The 14,021-nt window shown below is 42.1% G+C and overlaps 1 protein-coding gene across 2 annotated transcripts in view; it reads left to right on the top strand.

Annotated features, from left to right (window-relative positions):
- MAGI2 (membrane associated guanylate kinase, WW and PDZ domain containing 2) overlaps window positions 1-14,021 on the top strand; it is a 1,354,570-nt gene that overhangs the window by 1,191,459 nt on the left and 149,090 nt on the right. For both annotated transcript variants that reach the window (XM_047096111.1, XM_047096110.1), the window contains 2 exons: window positions 271-463; window positions 6,852-7,100. In XM_047096111.1, coding sequence (XP_046952067.1) covers window positions 271-463; window positions 6,852-7,100 — 442 coding nt within the window. The remainder of the gene's footprint in view (window positions 1-270; window positions 464-6,851; window positions 7,101-14,021) is intronic.

Below are 14,021 nucleotides of genomic sequence, written 5' to 3'. Positions count from 1 at the left end.
CCTGCAGCCCCTCATTTTTCAGTTTTCAAGTACATGCTCAGGTTTGGAGTAAGGGGTAGAAGGTGGAAATAAAACTTTACACCAAGTTGTACATATATATAAAGAAATTAGATCTATAAATGATATTATTACCTATTACTATTATTACTATCAGTTACTATCATCTATTGTCTATTATTACTATGTATTTACATAAAGAAATTATATATATATAGATATGGGAGGAAAAGTTGAAATGTAAATATCCTTCCCTTCTCACCGCGTCTCTAGATTTTGATTGGCGCTGTCATTGCCATGGGTTCAGCCGACAGAGACGGCCGCCTACACCCAGGAGACGAGCTGGTCTATGTCGACGGGATTCCAGTGGCTGGCAAGACCCACCGCTATGTCATCGACCTTATGCACCATGCAGCTCGGAACGGGCAGGTCAACCTCACTGTGAGAAGGAAGGTGCTATGTGGAGGTGTGTGACTAAAGCCAGCGGTTAGGGTTGGGGATTAGGTGCTGAAATGCTTTTGTGGGACAGGGTAAGGACACTTGAAACCAAATTTTAAGTCAGTGTCTATTTTACACACGGAAAAAAGTCACCCTAGATATTCCAAATGTAACTGTGATTTTGAAAGTGCAGATTTTCACCCCAGTAGTATAATTCCAAGCAGTCTTTCAGGCCTATGTTTTCAGTGTAGTCATTAAAAATTTCTAGCAAAGCCTGGGGCTAATTTGTGATGTGTATGCTCTTTGCTCTTTGGTGGATGCTCGTTATAAAAGGAACATTACAGCAGTGAAAAAACACAGCTTTTGAAAATGTTCCTCATTGTGTTTACAAACGAAGAACCACAGCATTTTGATACCATAATAAGGCAACTAGGATGGAAAATTAGCCTCCGTTGTAGAGCCTGATAAAAGGTAACAATAAAACTATGACAAAAATACAGTGGTACGTCACTCTTAGAAAACGCAATTCATTTAATTCCAAACTTATGAAACCGATCAATCAGAAGCAGTTATTCCCTTTACAACCATGTCTCAGCTTCATAAAAGAACACACCAAAGACTTAACTTTCAACAGTCACTCTTCACACTCATAATAGGATTCAGTTCATCTCTCTCCACCATCTCAGTCCCCCCAAAAAAGATTTATATTTTTATGAATATGTCTGTTACAAACATCAACTATTTTTTGTAATCTAAGCACTCAGTACTGTTGGGAATGGGGTCCCAAATTGCCTGTGCTTTGTCCTGTGAATTACAAGAGGAACAGCACCGACGATGTTCTGTCACCTTCTGCCCTCGTGGCCACCGGCCTCTCTGCTCAGCCCCTTGGACCTCCTCAGAGAGATTAGGAGGGACCTGAGTGGCGTGAGCTCACTCATGTTTACAGATGAGGAAACCGAGGCCCAGAGGTTCAGTAGCTTCCCCGAAGTCTTCAGCGAGTCAGTGATAATGCAGAGGCTCTTAGCTCCCCAGCCAGTGCTTGTTGCCACCTCAGGCCCCCGCCCAGCCCACCCCCAGTGAATTCAAAGACGCGAGGCCAACCTTTAGCAAATGTCACTCGGTAACATAAGGAGTCTTCCATATGTGTTATTACTATAACACATCTGAATTTTAAAAAGTGGTGGGGGGACACCAACTAATCACAAGCTGTGAATGACTAGGGAAGATAGGACAGTAATTGAACTAAAAGTCCCCGTTTCTATTTGAGTCTTCTAAAAACTAGACTTTGATCAAGGGCAATCATTTAAAAGGGCAAGTCAGAAGAATTGTCAGCCCTCACCAGTAGAGACTGCTATATATCTTGTATGGTATGGAGGTTTTGCTACGAAATGACATTCATCTTCAGAAATTCATGGCATACCACTTGACCCAAAGAAGTAAAACACCTTGAATTATGCCGTATCCTTGGGCAAGATGCCAGGAGGATGACAGTGTTTGCTTGGTTAACATTTAACTGTCTCTCTCACTAAGAGTGATTTTTAATAAAAAGTTTGCTGAGCTATATGTTCTGTGACCCAAAGATAAATTTAAAAGATACCTGATTTACAAGGAAATATACTGCAAAGTGCAAAACTGATGCAACAACATAATTTCATGCTCCCCTTGCCACCAGCTGATTATGGCAAATTAAATTTTGTTCTAATCAACCCAAGCTATTGGAGTGTATGCCAAATGCTGCAAAAATGTATTCTTGCAATTTGCAGATCATGTGACTCTTGTGAAGATGCTCCTTGCTGCAGTTCTTACCAACTCTACTCATTAGGCTTTCGAGTGCATTTCAAGTGCATTTAATTTTTGAAAATGCTCTGCTGCAGACTGCTCATTCACACCAGGAGAGTTTGCAAGTTAATTTGGCTCACTCTTCCTTGAAAGCTTCATCAGTATTGAAAATGATTAAGTTCAGGAAAGGATACTCTGATAGTAAAGTAAACGCCTAGAAATAGGTTGGAACAGATTTTTTAAAAGCATAGAAAGACAGCCTTTCCTCAGAGCTGCTGTTTCTCCAACAGCGAGAAGGGACAACTACAAATGGATATGACAGTGGAGATGCCTTTTCAAGGGCTGTTATCATTATTATTAGGCTTTCCTAAGCAAAAGCAGTGGGAGGTGCAAGCCTGGCTTTCGAGAAGATGGTTCAGAGCTGAAGGGAAGTGAGCAATCAGCTTGTGAAGAGACAGATTGAGTGAATGAGAAGAGGGGCGGATTTTTCCCTTCCTGCCTAAAGAGAGTGGAGGTATCAGGGGCTGGGAAGAGGAGAGGTCATAAGGGTTAAAGCCTTTAGCGTTATGCTTGCCTCGGCTTATACAAACATCCTGCCCCTCCTCAGAAGATGCCGGGCACTGGCTCCAAGTTCATGCTCAAGAGAAAACCACATCTATTTGGAGAGATACCAACTGGTTAATGACATTGGCCAGAAATTAAAGTAACACAAAAAACCTGCAGCACATATTAAAATATATTTAAAGTGTACACACTAAAGATAGAAAGGCAGAGTTTTCAATGAGCTAGATCCTCAAAAAGGAGAAATTGTGGAGTAAATGAAGAAACATCCAGTAATTCATCCAATTTTATTTACCAGATAATTATACCACAGATCTTGCACTTTAAACTAGTTTTGAAAGATATCTTGTCCATGCCACCAGCTCCAGTGTCTAGCTGTTGTTTTTTTCCAAGGATAGTAGAAGAGTGGCTTTATTACACTGGAAATACAAATATTTATATGTTTAGTAGCTCTGCTTTGAGACGTTCAACCTAATGACAAATTATTTTGAATACACATTATTCGTCTGAGAGAAGGGTGTCTCTGAGGAATTTCCTAATGTGTCACTCTAGAATTGATGTGAAAGAACGTTTTATGACTTAATCAAAACATGTTAGAGTCCGTCTTAAAGCTATCCATCAGTCTCTTTTCTCTAACATCCAAGGCAAAGTCTAATGTTTGGCTTAATGCCAAGAAAAGGAAGGTTTCCTTGGAAGCTGGGTGAAAAGTTTAGCCATTGTTTAGGATGCCAATGGATTCCCCGGTCATGGTTACTACACTTTTTGTGAATTCTAAATGCATTTGCTTCTTCTTTGTCTATGAGCATGTCACCATTTAAATAAGTTGTCTGCTTTGAAGAGTATAGAGGAGGAGTGCACAAACTGAAATGTCTGCAGGCAGGCCCACCCCTAGTATTGACAGGGCACAGCCCCCTGCTCCAGCAGGCCCCATGGAGTGCACATACATGGGGACACTCTAGCCTGTGCAAGCATACCCCATTGCCTCAGCCACATTTCAAGACAAGACAAGACAAGACAAGACAAGACAAGACAAGACGTGTACAGTGCTGCCATCCTTCTGAGGTCCTGAGAAGAGGCCCAGGCACATTCTGGAATCAGACAAGGTCAATTGGTTACAGAACCCTAGAGTCCTGGTACCCAGAGTGTGATCTGAAAGGGGAACAAGGGCTCCAGTTGAACAAGTCCCTTTGGCTCTGCATACTCCTCACTCTATGAGTAAATGAGTAACTCAGGAATCTGCAGGAGACACTGGGGGGAAAGGGGGAGGTGGTCGGCACTGGGGCGACTTGCAAACGCAGACCCTGTGAAGGCAGCCACCACTACCCAGCGCTAGCTGATAATTGTTAGATATTTCAAGAGAAACCAGAAATCTGTATTTCTGTAAAAATCTCTTTTTGAAAACATTGGCAACCAGTTTTAACAATTACTAAGCAAAGGATAGACCAGCACTGAACCCAAATAACAGATGGGTCTGGAGGCCAGGAGCAGTCCCTGGCCAGCAGTTGACTGTTCTCATGGGAACTGCCTCACCTGGAAGACGTTGCCAACAATTGCTGCCTTCCCAAATGGGGACCTCTTCCAGTCAGCTCAGTGATGATTTCCAGTATGACCAAGGCTCAAGCTAAAAATTAATTATTTGGCTTGAGTAGACACTAATTGACTGAATTCTGTATACCCATTTGTGTGTGGGCCAGAAGGATGAGTCAGAGATGCTGGAAGTGAGTGAATTAAAAAAAAAATGCACATGGTATTTGGTCACTTTGTGACATTCACTGTATTATTCTAAAACAATGCTATCTGTGCCCTATACCAGAAAGGATTGTTGGCAAGAAGACAGTCTCATTTGGATCTAGAACCAGCTGAGTAGAAAAATAACACAGAATCAATTCTATCCTTCAAAATCTACCATTGGAAATCTTCTTAACTCCCTGGCTTTAAATGTGCTCATGTTGTTAAAGACAAAGAACTTTGTTTTAGAGGTTGAAAGAGAAGTCCAAAAGCAATAGAACCATATTCTATTAATGGATTGGCCCTTTCGCTTACTCAGGGACCATCATGCTGACTTAGTGCCTGATGTTCTTCTAGACCCTATGGCAGAGCCACTCCCAGCCACTTACTACAAAGACAGATCATTTTCCTTCGTTGCCGCTCTCCTGACAAGTACAGCCCTCAACCCCCTAAAAATATGACAGCCAGAAAATGAGATCTCTTTTGTCACTGCCTATGACATTTAGTTACTGATTTGGTCCAATAACTCGAGGAGATTTTCAATTTAATGTTGCAGCCTAATAATTGTTTTTCTTCTTCCTGACTATCTCTAATCACTTTATTTCCAACTTGCACAAGGACTGATAAAGGACATGTGCTTTACCAAGACAATAACAGCTTGTCTTTGGATGATATTTTCTGGTGGGGAGGGTACATCTTACAGGCACTTTTAAATTCTGGTGGAAAAGAGGGAAAGACTTTGATGTTGACATTTCATTCTTTTATCACCTCAGTACATTTCTTCCAGATGTAAAGTATCCATTTGTTTTCTTTAATTAAAACCTGATTAATTAAATCTTACAGAAAAATTCGAATATATCAAATGGTAATAAGCAGCAGCCTAGGTCTTAATCATTCTGCAAATACAAACAAGAAATGAATGCATTTTTGTAAGGCTGTTTTTAATCCAAGTATATGAATAAAGGCAGCTCCTTTTTCTTTACAGTATAACGAAAAATCTCTTAGAGTCTGTGTTCTTTCTCCCTGATTTTTGAAGTGATTTTGATTTTTGAAATGAAATTATTTTTCCTTTCAGAATGGAATCACAGCTTATGAAGTTAAAAGCCTTCACTGGAATTTTTGCTCATTATTTTTAACTTGCCATATGAGACACCTACCAAAGTCCTAAGACAGAGACCATATCTAAAGATCCAAAAAGGAATCATTAATTGTGATTACTTTCCTTCTTACTATTTCTCTGCTCCGTAAACATCTTTTGAGCACACTAATCAAATTGTAAGATGGGGATGAAACCATCCTATTTCTAATTACAATATTCTAAGTACCTGCTTCGGTTGTTTTCATCAGAATACCAAATCCTAGGTCTTAAATTAAAATGACAAAATTCTTTCTGGATGACAGATGAACTTTCATTTTTAAAAAGTAGGTTCTCTTGGCTTCCAACTTTCCATCATTTCTCCCTGTAAATAAGCTTGTTTTCTCATGGAAATATTGGTTTGGTTTTTCTGGCTGATTAATAGTGTATCTACAGAATATAAATGAACAACGTCGCCAGCATCTCCCTGAGAAATTCAAAACTCATTGTCCCTTATCATAACATCATCATTACACTGATCCTAGAGCAAGTGAAGTATGGGAAGGACCCTTTAAGAAGGATGTTTCCCACCTGTGCGGAGTGAATTAACACTTATAGGCTAACAGAGTATCACAAAATTAAATAAAACCGTGGCTCTTTAGTAAAATTATGATGGGTTCCTTTACATGGACACCCCCTTTACATGGGGGTAAGCCCCACTTACCATATCCTACAGCAGCTTTGCTCAATGGTGACTTGGAAGCCTCATCTGGATTCCTGTGCCCAATCTTCCTAAATTTACTGAAAACACTTTCCACAGGTGGACCCTGAAGATGCACATTTGTTACAAGTTCTTTAAGTAATTCTTATGCATACTGCAGTTTAAAATACTGTCCACTTGTTTTATAATCTTCTTTGATCAGTTATTATTATGCAACTAAGAACCTTAATATATAAAACCAGGCATTGTCTTGGAGGGTTGCAGATTTAACAAGAGGAAGATATAAACTACAAGCAGCAGAAAGGAAGCCAGTGAGGGCGTTAGCTGTGTTTGCTGTCAAGGGTGGAATGGGGCTTAGACCTGGGTGCTCCACAGCTAGGTTTGTAGCTAAGTTTGTAGCCCTTCGCATGCCCTGCACTCTTGGGGCTAGAAGGCAATCAACCAACCAGTCTTGTAAGAATGCTAATGTCTAGAACTGCACCTAGTATAGCAGAGGCACTCTCCAAGACCCTTGTGAAATAACCGACTACTTGGGTACAATGTGTATTGCAGGGGAGCCCTGCCCAGAGAACGGGAGGAGTCCAGGCTCCGTATCAACCCACCACAGCTCTCCACGCAGTGACTACGCAGCCTACACCAACAGCAACCATGCCGCCCCCAGTAGCAATGCCTCTCCGCCCGAAGGCTTCGCCTCCCACAGCCTGCAGACCAGTGATGTGGTCATTCACCGCAAAGAGAACGAAGGCTTCGGCTTTGTCATCATCAGCTCCCTGAACAGACCTGAGTCCGGATCCACTATCAGTGAGTGATGGCTTCACTTGCCTTCGCACAAAGGGTCTTGTGTTCGTTTGTTCTGTTGGTGGGGATACTGGACGTGCAGATCAGAGGACTGTCATAGGTGTCTTGTGCAGTGGGAAAATTACGGGCTGTGAGCACAAACAAGGCATCTTAACACATGATTAGCGAAACATTGCTGCACCTTTGGCTCAGGAAGAATACAAGATCATACCTGATGTTCCCCTGACCCCACAACTCCCATAAAAACCCTCATTCATTCATTTTAAACTGAAAGAAAGTCAAACCAAGTGGTGTGGGATGTTGGTGTGAGGGGAAGGGAGCTGCCTCCTGTTTGATAGGATGAAATTAGAAATGCAAAAGATCTGTGAGGAAAGCAGTCCAGGAGGGAGCCTTGAGGTTAGAAGGAGTTCAGCATTCCAGAACTCTGTAGAAGTCCAGTGTGGCTGTGATGGAGTGGACAGGGGAGCACGGCATGAGACCAAGACAGGAGCCAGGCTGCACAGGGCTTCACACGCCCATGGGAAGAAGTCTGGATGGTAACCCAAGTCATGGGAACCCTGGAGGGGGTTAAGCAATGGACAGAAATCCGATTTATATTTTTTAAGTCTGCTTTTGTGCAAAATGAAATCAGGGGAAGAGAGCAAGAGTGAAAGCATGAAACACAGTTAGAAGGTCATATAAACAGCCCTGTGGGTGCAGAGATACTGGAACCTTCTCCTAGGGTAGTATCAGTGGAAAAGGGAGTTGTACGTGACTTCACCTGGGGTTCCTCCAAATCTGTGGGTCTGTACAACAGGTGACAGCCAGAGGTTGTATTTCTCTTGCAATCAGTCATCTTATAGATTCTCAGTCTTCCTGGTGGTTTTCCTTTTAGCAACACATTCCAGAAGTCACTCAGCCACTGGCAGGTGATAGGACAGAAGAAACAATAGGAAAATTTGCTTCTTTTTCATATTGAAGTGATTTAGTCCAAAGTATTATACATAGAAATGCCAAAACCAAGAGCATTTAGACAAAAAATAATTGAATCGTGTTGCAGTCTTAAAATTCTTACAAACTGTGGTTGTTTCCAGCACATGGGGGAGGGGGAGTCGTCAAACAATACTCAAAAAATTAAATCACTGAGAATGAATAAGAACTTTCTTTTTTTTAATGTTTACTTATTTTTGAGAGAGAGAAAGAGAGATAGAGCACAAGTAAAGGAGGGGCAGAAATAGAGGGAGACACAGAATTCAAAGCAGGCTCCAGGCTCCGAGCTGTCAGCACAGAGTCTGACGTGGGGCTCGAACTCACGGACTGCAAGATGGTGACCTGAGCCAAAGTTGGACCCTTAACCGACTGAGCCCCCCACGCACCCCGAGAATGGATAAGAACTTTATATGATAAAGTTAATGTTATCAAAACACCACCAGGACTGAATAGAAACAATTACCTTTGACAAATTCAAGAGTGAAAACTATAAAAGTGTTGAACCTCAGCGAATATGTTGCAGAAGCTAAATTATATACATTTGAAAGTGCAATTTTATTTCTCTTTCCCTTCATGACAAGATGAAGAAATAAATCCAATCTTTAAGCAGAGAGTAAAACAGGATACTGTCAGTACAATAGATTCACCAAGATTAAAAGGACATAAGACTAAAGATTTTCGTGAATTATATAAACAGCGTTCTAATAATTTATACTTGGGGAAAATGTTCACAGAGAGCTTTTGTAGCTATTCCAGTCAGTCAGATTGTTTACTGGGGAAGGAAACCTAAAGGACTGGAATAAAAATAAAAAGTGTACCACCACAGTTAAAGTGTTAAACATGTATTTAAGGTCTCAGCTTTATTCGAAGTGTGACAGCATTATTGCTAAATGTAGAGGGAAGTGTGTGTGTGTGTGTGTGTGTGTGTGCATGTGTGTGTGCACACACATGCACTCATTACATAGAGAAACCACAAATGCTTTTTCTATTGCAAATAAACCCATGCATAGGTAGATTTGGAAAACAACAGGTACAAGTGCTTATAATTAATGTAAATTTTTCCTCCTACCAAGTGACATTAGACTGACCTCAAAAGAATAATTCTAGCCATTTTCAAAATGGTATGTTATTTTATATCACCCTAGAGAGTGGAAATATATTCATAATGCTTCCTGGCTTCTTTTCTCACATATTTATTTCTTTCAATTTAAAGAGTTTGAAATGCAAGTTGCCCCCATGTTCTGTGGGAAGAGCAGTTATTACACTGATGGCCTGCAGCGTTTACAATATATAATTTGCAGCATGCACCTGAAAGCTTTCTGGACCTAATGCTGCTTCATACTTAACTTCTGTTACAATTTTGAGCTCTAATTTTGAACAGAAATGCTAAATGCCTCATGAATAGTAAAGAGCCACCCCCATGTCACATATCATTGTCAGAATATCAAGGGTCCTTGGCTCTATGAGTCTGGAGAGCATGATACGATCAGGTACTCAAGAGTCACAATCAATCATGGGGCTTGGGTCACTTCTCTCTTCGTGTCTTACCTGAGCCCAAGGACCGGGAACATGATCATGGTTTTTCTCATGGCTCCTGAGCCTTTTTCATTGGCAGACAGAGTGCTGTTTTGTTATGCCTTTGAGAGGTGAACCACCTAAAGTATATGCCTGGATTCAAAACCTGGCTTCATCAATGCCCACCTGTGTGACCTTGAGGAAGTTACATGACCCTTTGCGCCACAGTTTCCTTGGCAGTAAAGAGAAGATAATGTTAGTCCCCATGCTGATGGGCTGCTCTGAATGTTAAATGAATTAGTACATGGAAGTGCTCAGACCAGCCCTGCCTCAGAATAAGCACTAAGTATGTCACTGTTGCTGTCTAGACCTCTGTCATCTTTCCATTCCATTAGCTGCTCAGAACTCACATGGGCTGTCTGTTCCATCAGACATGAGTCAGCACCCCCACTCTCCCAGAACAGCTAGATATGAGCAGCCAATGAACAGCTCTGAGGTCCAGCTCCTCATCCCCACGTGCTGACCTTCTGGGAGCACAGTCTTCTCCCCCCCGCCACCCTGCAGCCTGAGTTGGGGGTTGGGGGTTGGGGTTAAAGCAGCGGAAGCCACACCAATCCAGCTGAGTATGCCCTTTTTTTGCTGAGGCTTCAGGCTGGAAGTGTCCCCAGAACTCTCTAGCCAATAAACTAGAAACGTCATGGGAAACATCAAAATTCAGGCCCGAAGCTGTGCCTTTTACAATCTCCTACAAATATGATGTCTCTATTGAATTTATCAGAGAAGACAGGAGAGATGGAGAAAACAAATGTAAATTTCACCACCCTGAAGGTGGAAAAAAGAGCTACTTTCTGGATGCTGGATGTTCAACCAGTTGAGAACTTGGGAAGTAGGGTTCCTGGATTATTTATTCCCTGGCCTTTAGTCTGGCCCACATTTCTTTTTTCCAAAATATTGTTTCCCAAAATTTAAGAAGAAATTTCCTTTATATTAGTTAATGTAATTAAGGAATGCCATTTCCTTCCAAAGCCAGTGACCCAGGAGGCCAAACATTGCTTGGAAGGAGATAGAACCTAGAAGCCTCTATCTGAGGTCCAGCAATATCCTTCCTGATTTAAAGTGGGAATAAGCAAATTTCCTGAGCATTTTGTCCCATTGTCCAAAATATTAAGTACTTTTTTTTTCAGACCCTAAAATTGGAACCAAGAAAACAAAATGGTTTGCAGACCAGAGCCTGGGACAGTAATCTGTAACAGGCAATTGAATTTTAAATTCTTTAAAACATTCTAACAAATATTTGTATACAAAGATGTTTGTTGCCATGTTATTGATAAACATGGAATATTGGAAACCATGTTAGAAACTTCTCAAAAACTGGAGACTTTGGTATATTTGGGAAGTTCAAGGCATTTCCTGCCTTTGTCTAGCTCTGTTGTGACTCTCACTGAGGTCTGTGTGCACAGGATACAGGAGACTCAGGTCACTGTCTGACTCCAAGCGGAGCAAGTGCTTGCTCTGTGAAGATGCCCCTGTGGTCATGTGCACTGGGGTTGACAGGTTGGGGCTTCCCAGCCCAAGGCTGAGCCCTGACATCCAGGTTTCACTGAAGAGCTATCACCTGTCTTTGTACATGCTTCCTGTTACTTTCCCCAAACCTGCTTTCCTACCAGAGGTTCCCAAGAAGGGCTTTGGCACAAATGATAAAATCAAAGTAAACCCTCAGTCTCCTGCTGTTCAGGAAAGTTATGTTGGCATTTATGGGGTAGACATACACAAGCAGCTTCCACATCAGTGGGAGAGGTGGGCAGCTTGTTGAGAGAATTTATGAATTTAGATGCAGGCCGATGACAAGCTGAGAGGGAGAACATATTCAGGACAGCAGCCACAGCAACAATCCAAGCAGTCACAGTAGGGGCACGGTCATCATGGCCCTTCCTGCCTTCATTGGTATTGTCCTAACAGCAGGGACTCTGTTTTCTTTGGGGGTGGGGGTGGGGCCTCAGGGGCTACAGAATCAGGTGCTGGACCTTTTTAGTGGAGGGTGAATATGAAGTGGGCACCAAATATTGGGGTGCATGAGAACGGCAAGATGAATGGATGAAGACTCACGATGACGGGAGGATTTCGTGATAATTCTGGGAGCATGTGGGTGCTCTTACCTGTCCCAAAGTGCTGGGTCATAGGCAGACACTGTTGCAAAGTAAGTGGCTAGTAAAGGCTAGGGCCCTCAGAGAGCCACCCCCGTCCCCAAGCAGGCCAGAGTTCCCATCCTAGGAGGATGAGCCAGGAGCCCCTTTCCACACACACACACACCTGGCCATTGACCTTACTTTGTATATCAGAAAGCTCTGCACACCCTTCAAGCCACCCTTGGCTTATGGAGGAGTCAAAAGAAAAAAAAAAATGCAAGCATATCACCCGTTAGCATACTGCCGGCTAATGAACAATCTTTCAGCTCTGTGCCGGCGCGAAAAATCTTTGTTTCCACATGTGTGCATTCTCTGGCACAGGTTGGAGTACAGACGTGGTCATTGTTAACTTTCCCTAAGGCCCACTGCAATCTGACATTCTAGAACGAGTTCGTTATCTTTGGTAAAACGCCCTGATGATTTTTCTCAGTATCTTCGATGTTATCCATAGGGTCTGGAGTTTAAAATTTTTTCTAGAAATGCAAAGGCTTACCTAGCGGGTGTCTTATGACATTTTAAGGCATGGTTTCCTAAAAACGGTGAAATAAAAGTGAACAAAGCAGTGAAACGGTTTGGGATTTTTCCCACCAAAACTCATCCCACAGACCATGCAGCCACTGAATAGTCATTTGAACTTAGGGAAGTACAAATTAAAACCAAAAGCCAGGGCGCCTGGGTGGCTCAGTCGGTTAAACATCCAACTTCAGCTCAGGTCATGATCTCATGGTTTGTGGGCCGGAGCCCCGAGTCAGGCTCTGTGCAGACAGCTCTTGTGTAAAAAGCCTTGGGTAAAACTGAGGCCTGGATCGTATTTTTCATTGGCACAGGCTATCATTTTATTTATTTTTTTTAATATGAAATTTATTGTCAAATTGGTTTCCGTACAACACCCAGCGCTCATCCCAACAGGTGCCCTCCTCAATACCCATCACCTACCCTTCACTCCCTCCCACCCCCATCAACCCTCAGATTGTTCTCAATTTTCAAGAGTCTCTTATGGTTTGGCTCCCTCCCTCTCTAACTTTTTTTTCCTTCCCCTCCCCCATGGTCTTCTGTTAAGTTTCTCAGGATCCACATAAGAGTGAAAACATTTAGTATCTGTCTTTCTCTGTATGACTTATTTCACTTAGCATAACACTCTCCAGTTCCATCCATGTTGCTACAAAAGGCCATATTTCATTCTTTCTCATTGCCACGTAGTATTCCATTGTGTACATAAACCACAATTTCTTTATCCATTCATCAGTGGATGGACATTTAGGCTCTTTCCATAATTTGGCTATTGTTGAAAGTGCTGCTATAAACATTGGGGTACAAGTGCCCCTATGCATCAGCACTACTGTGTCCCTTGGGTGAATTCCTAGCAGTGCTATTGCTGGGTCCTAGGGATGAGGCTGCTGGAGGCCCCCAGGAAGCTCTACCCCACACTTTACCCTACCATCCTCGAGAGTAATGTGGCACACTCCTTGTAATACCCTATGGTTACAAAGCCTTGCCCTAAATGAAGTCTCTAAATATCAGTAACTGATAAGTGCCTTGTCTTATATTTTATTGGTTTAGGTTATAGCAGTGGATCTTCTTCACACCTCCATATTGAGGTCTGTTCATTGATCATCTTATTTTCTTTTAAGTGCATTTATTTATTTTTTTTATTTTTTTTTATATGAAGTTTATTGACAAATTGGTTTCCATACAACACCCAGTGCTCATCCCAAAAGGTGCCCTCCTCAATACCCATCACCCACCCGCCCCTCCCTCCCACCCCCCATCAACCCTCAGTTTGTTCTCAGTTTTTAACAGTCTCTTATGCTTTGGCTCTCTCTCACTCTAACGTCCTTTTTTTTTTTTTTTTTTTCCTTCCCCTCCCCCATGGGTTCCTGTTAAGTTTCTCAGGATCCACATAAGAGTGAAACCATATGGTATCTGTCTTTCTCTGTATGGCTTATTTCACTTAGCATCACACTCTCCAGTTCCATCCACGTGGCTACAAAAGGCCATATTTCATTTTTTCTCATTGCCACGTAGTATTCCATTGTGTATATAAACCACAATTTCTTTATCCATTCATCAGTGGATGGACATTTAGGCTCTTTCCATAATTTGGCTATTGTTGAGAGTGCTGCTATGAACATTGGGGTACAAGTGCCCCTATGCATCAGTACTCCTGTATCCCTTGGGTAGATTCCTAGCAGTGCTATTGCTGGGTCATAGGGTAGGTCTATTTTTAATTTTCTGAGGAACCTCCACACTGCTT

The sequence above is a fragment of the Lynx rufus genome, unplaced genomic scaffold (assembly GCF_022079265.1).
Source record: "Lynx rufus isolate CCGP_SWC_20201006 ecotype Redwood Valley unplaced genomic scaffold, mLynRuf1.p SCAF_4, whole genome shotgun sequence".
In the NCBI taxonomy this organism is placed as follows: Eukaryota; Metazoa; Chordata; class Mammalia; order Carnivora; family Felidae; genus Lynx; species Lynx rufus.
Note: the sequence above shows the minus strand (reverse complement) of the source record. Positions and strands in the feature narration are given on the sequence as shown.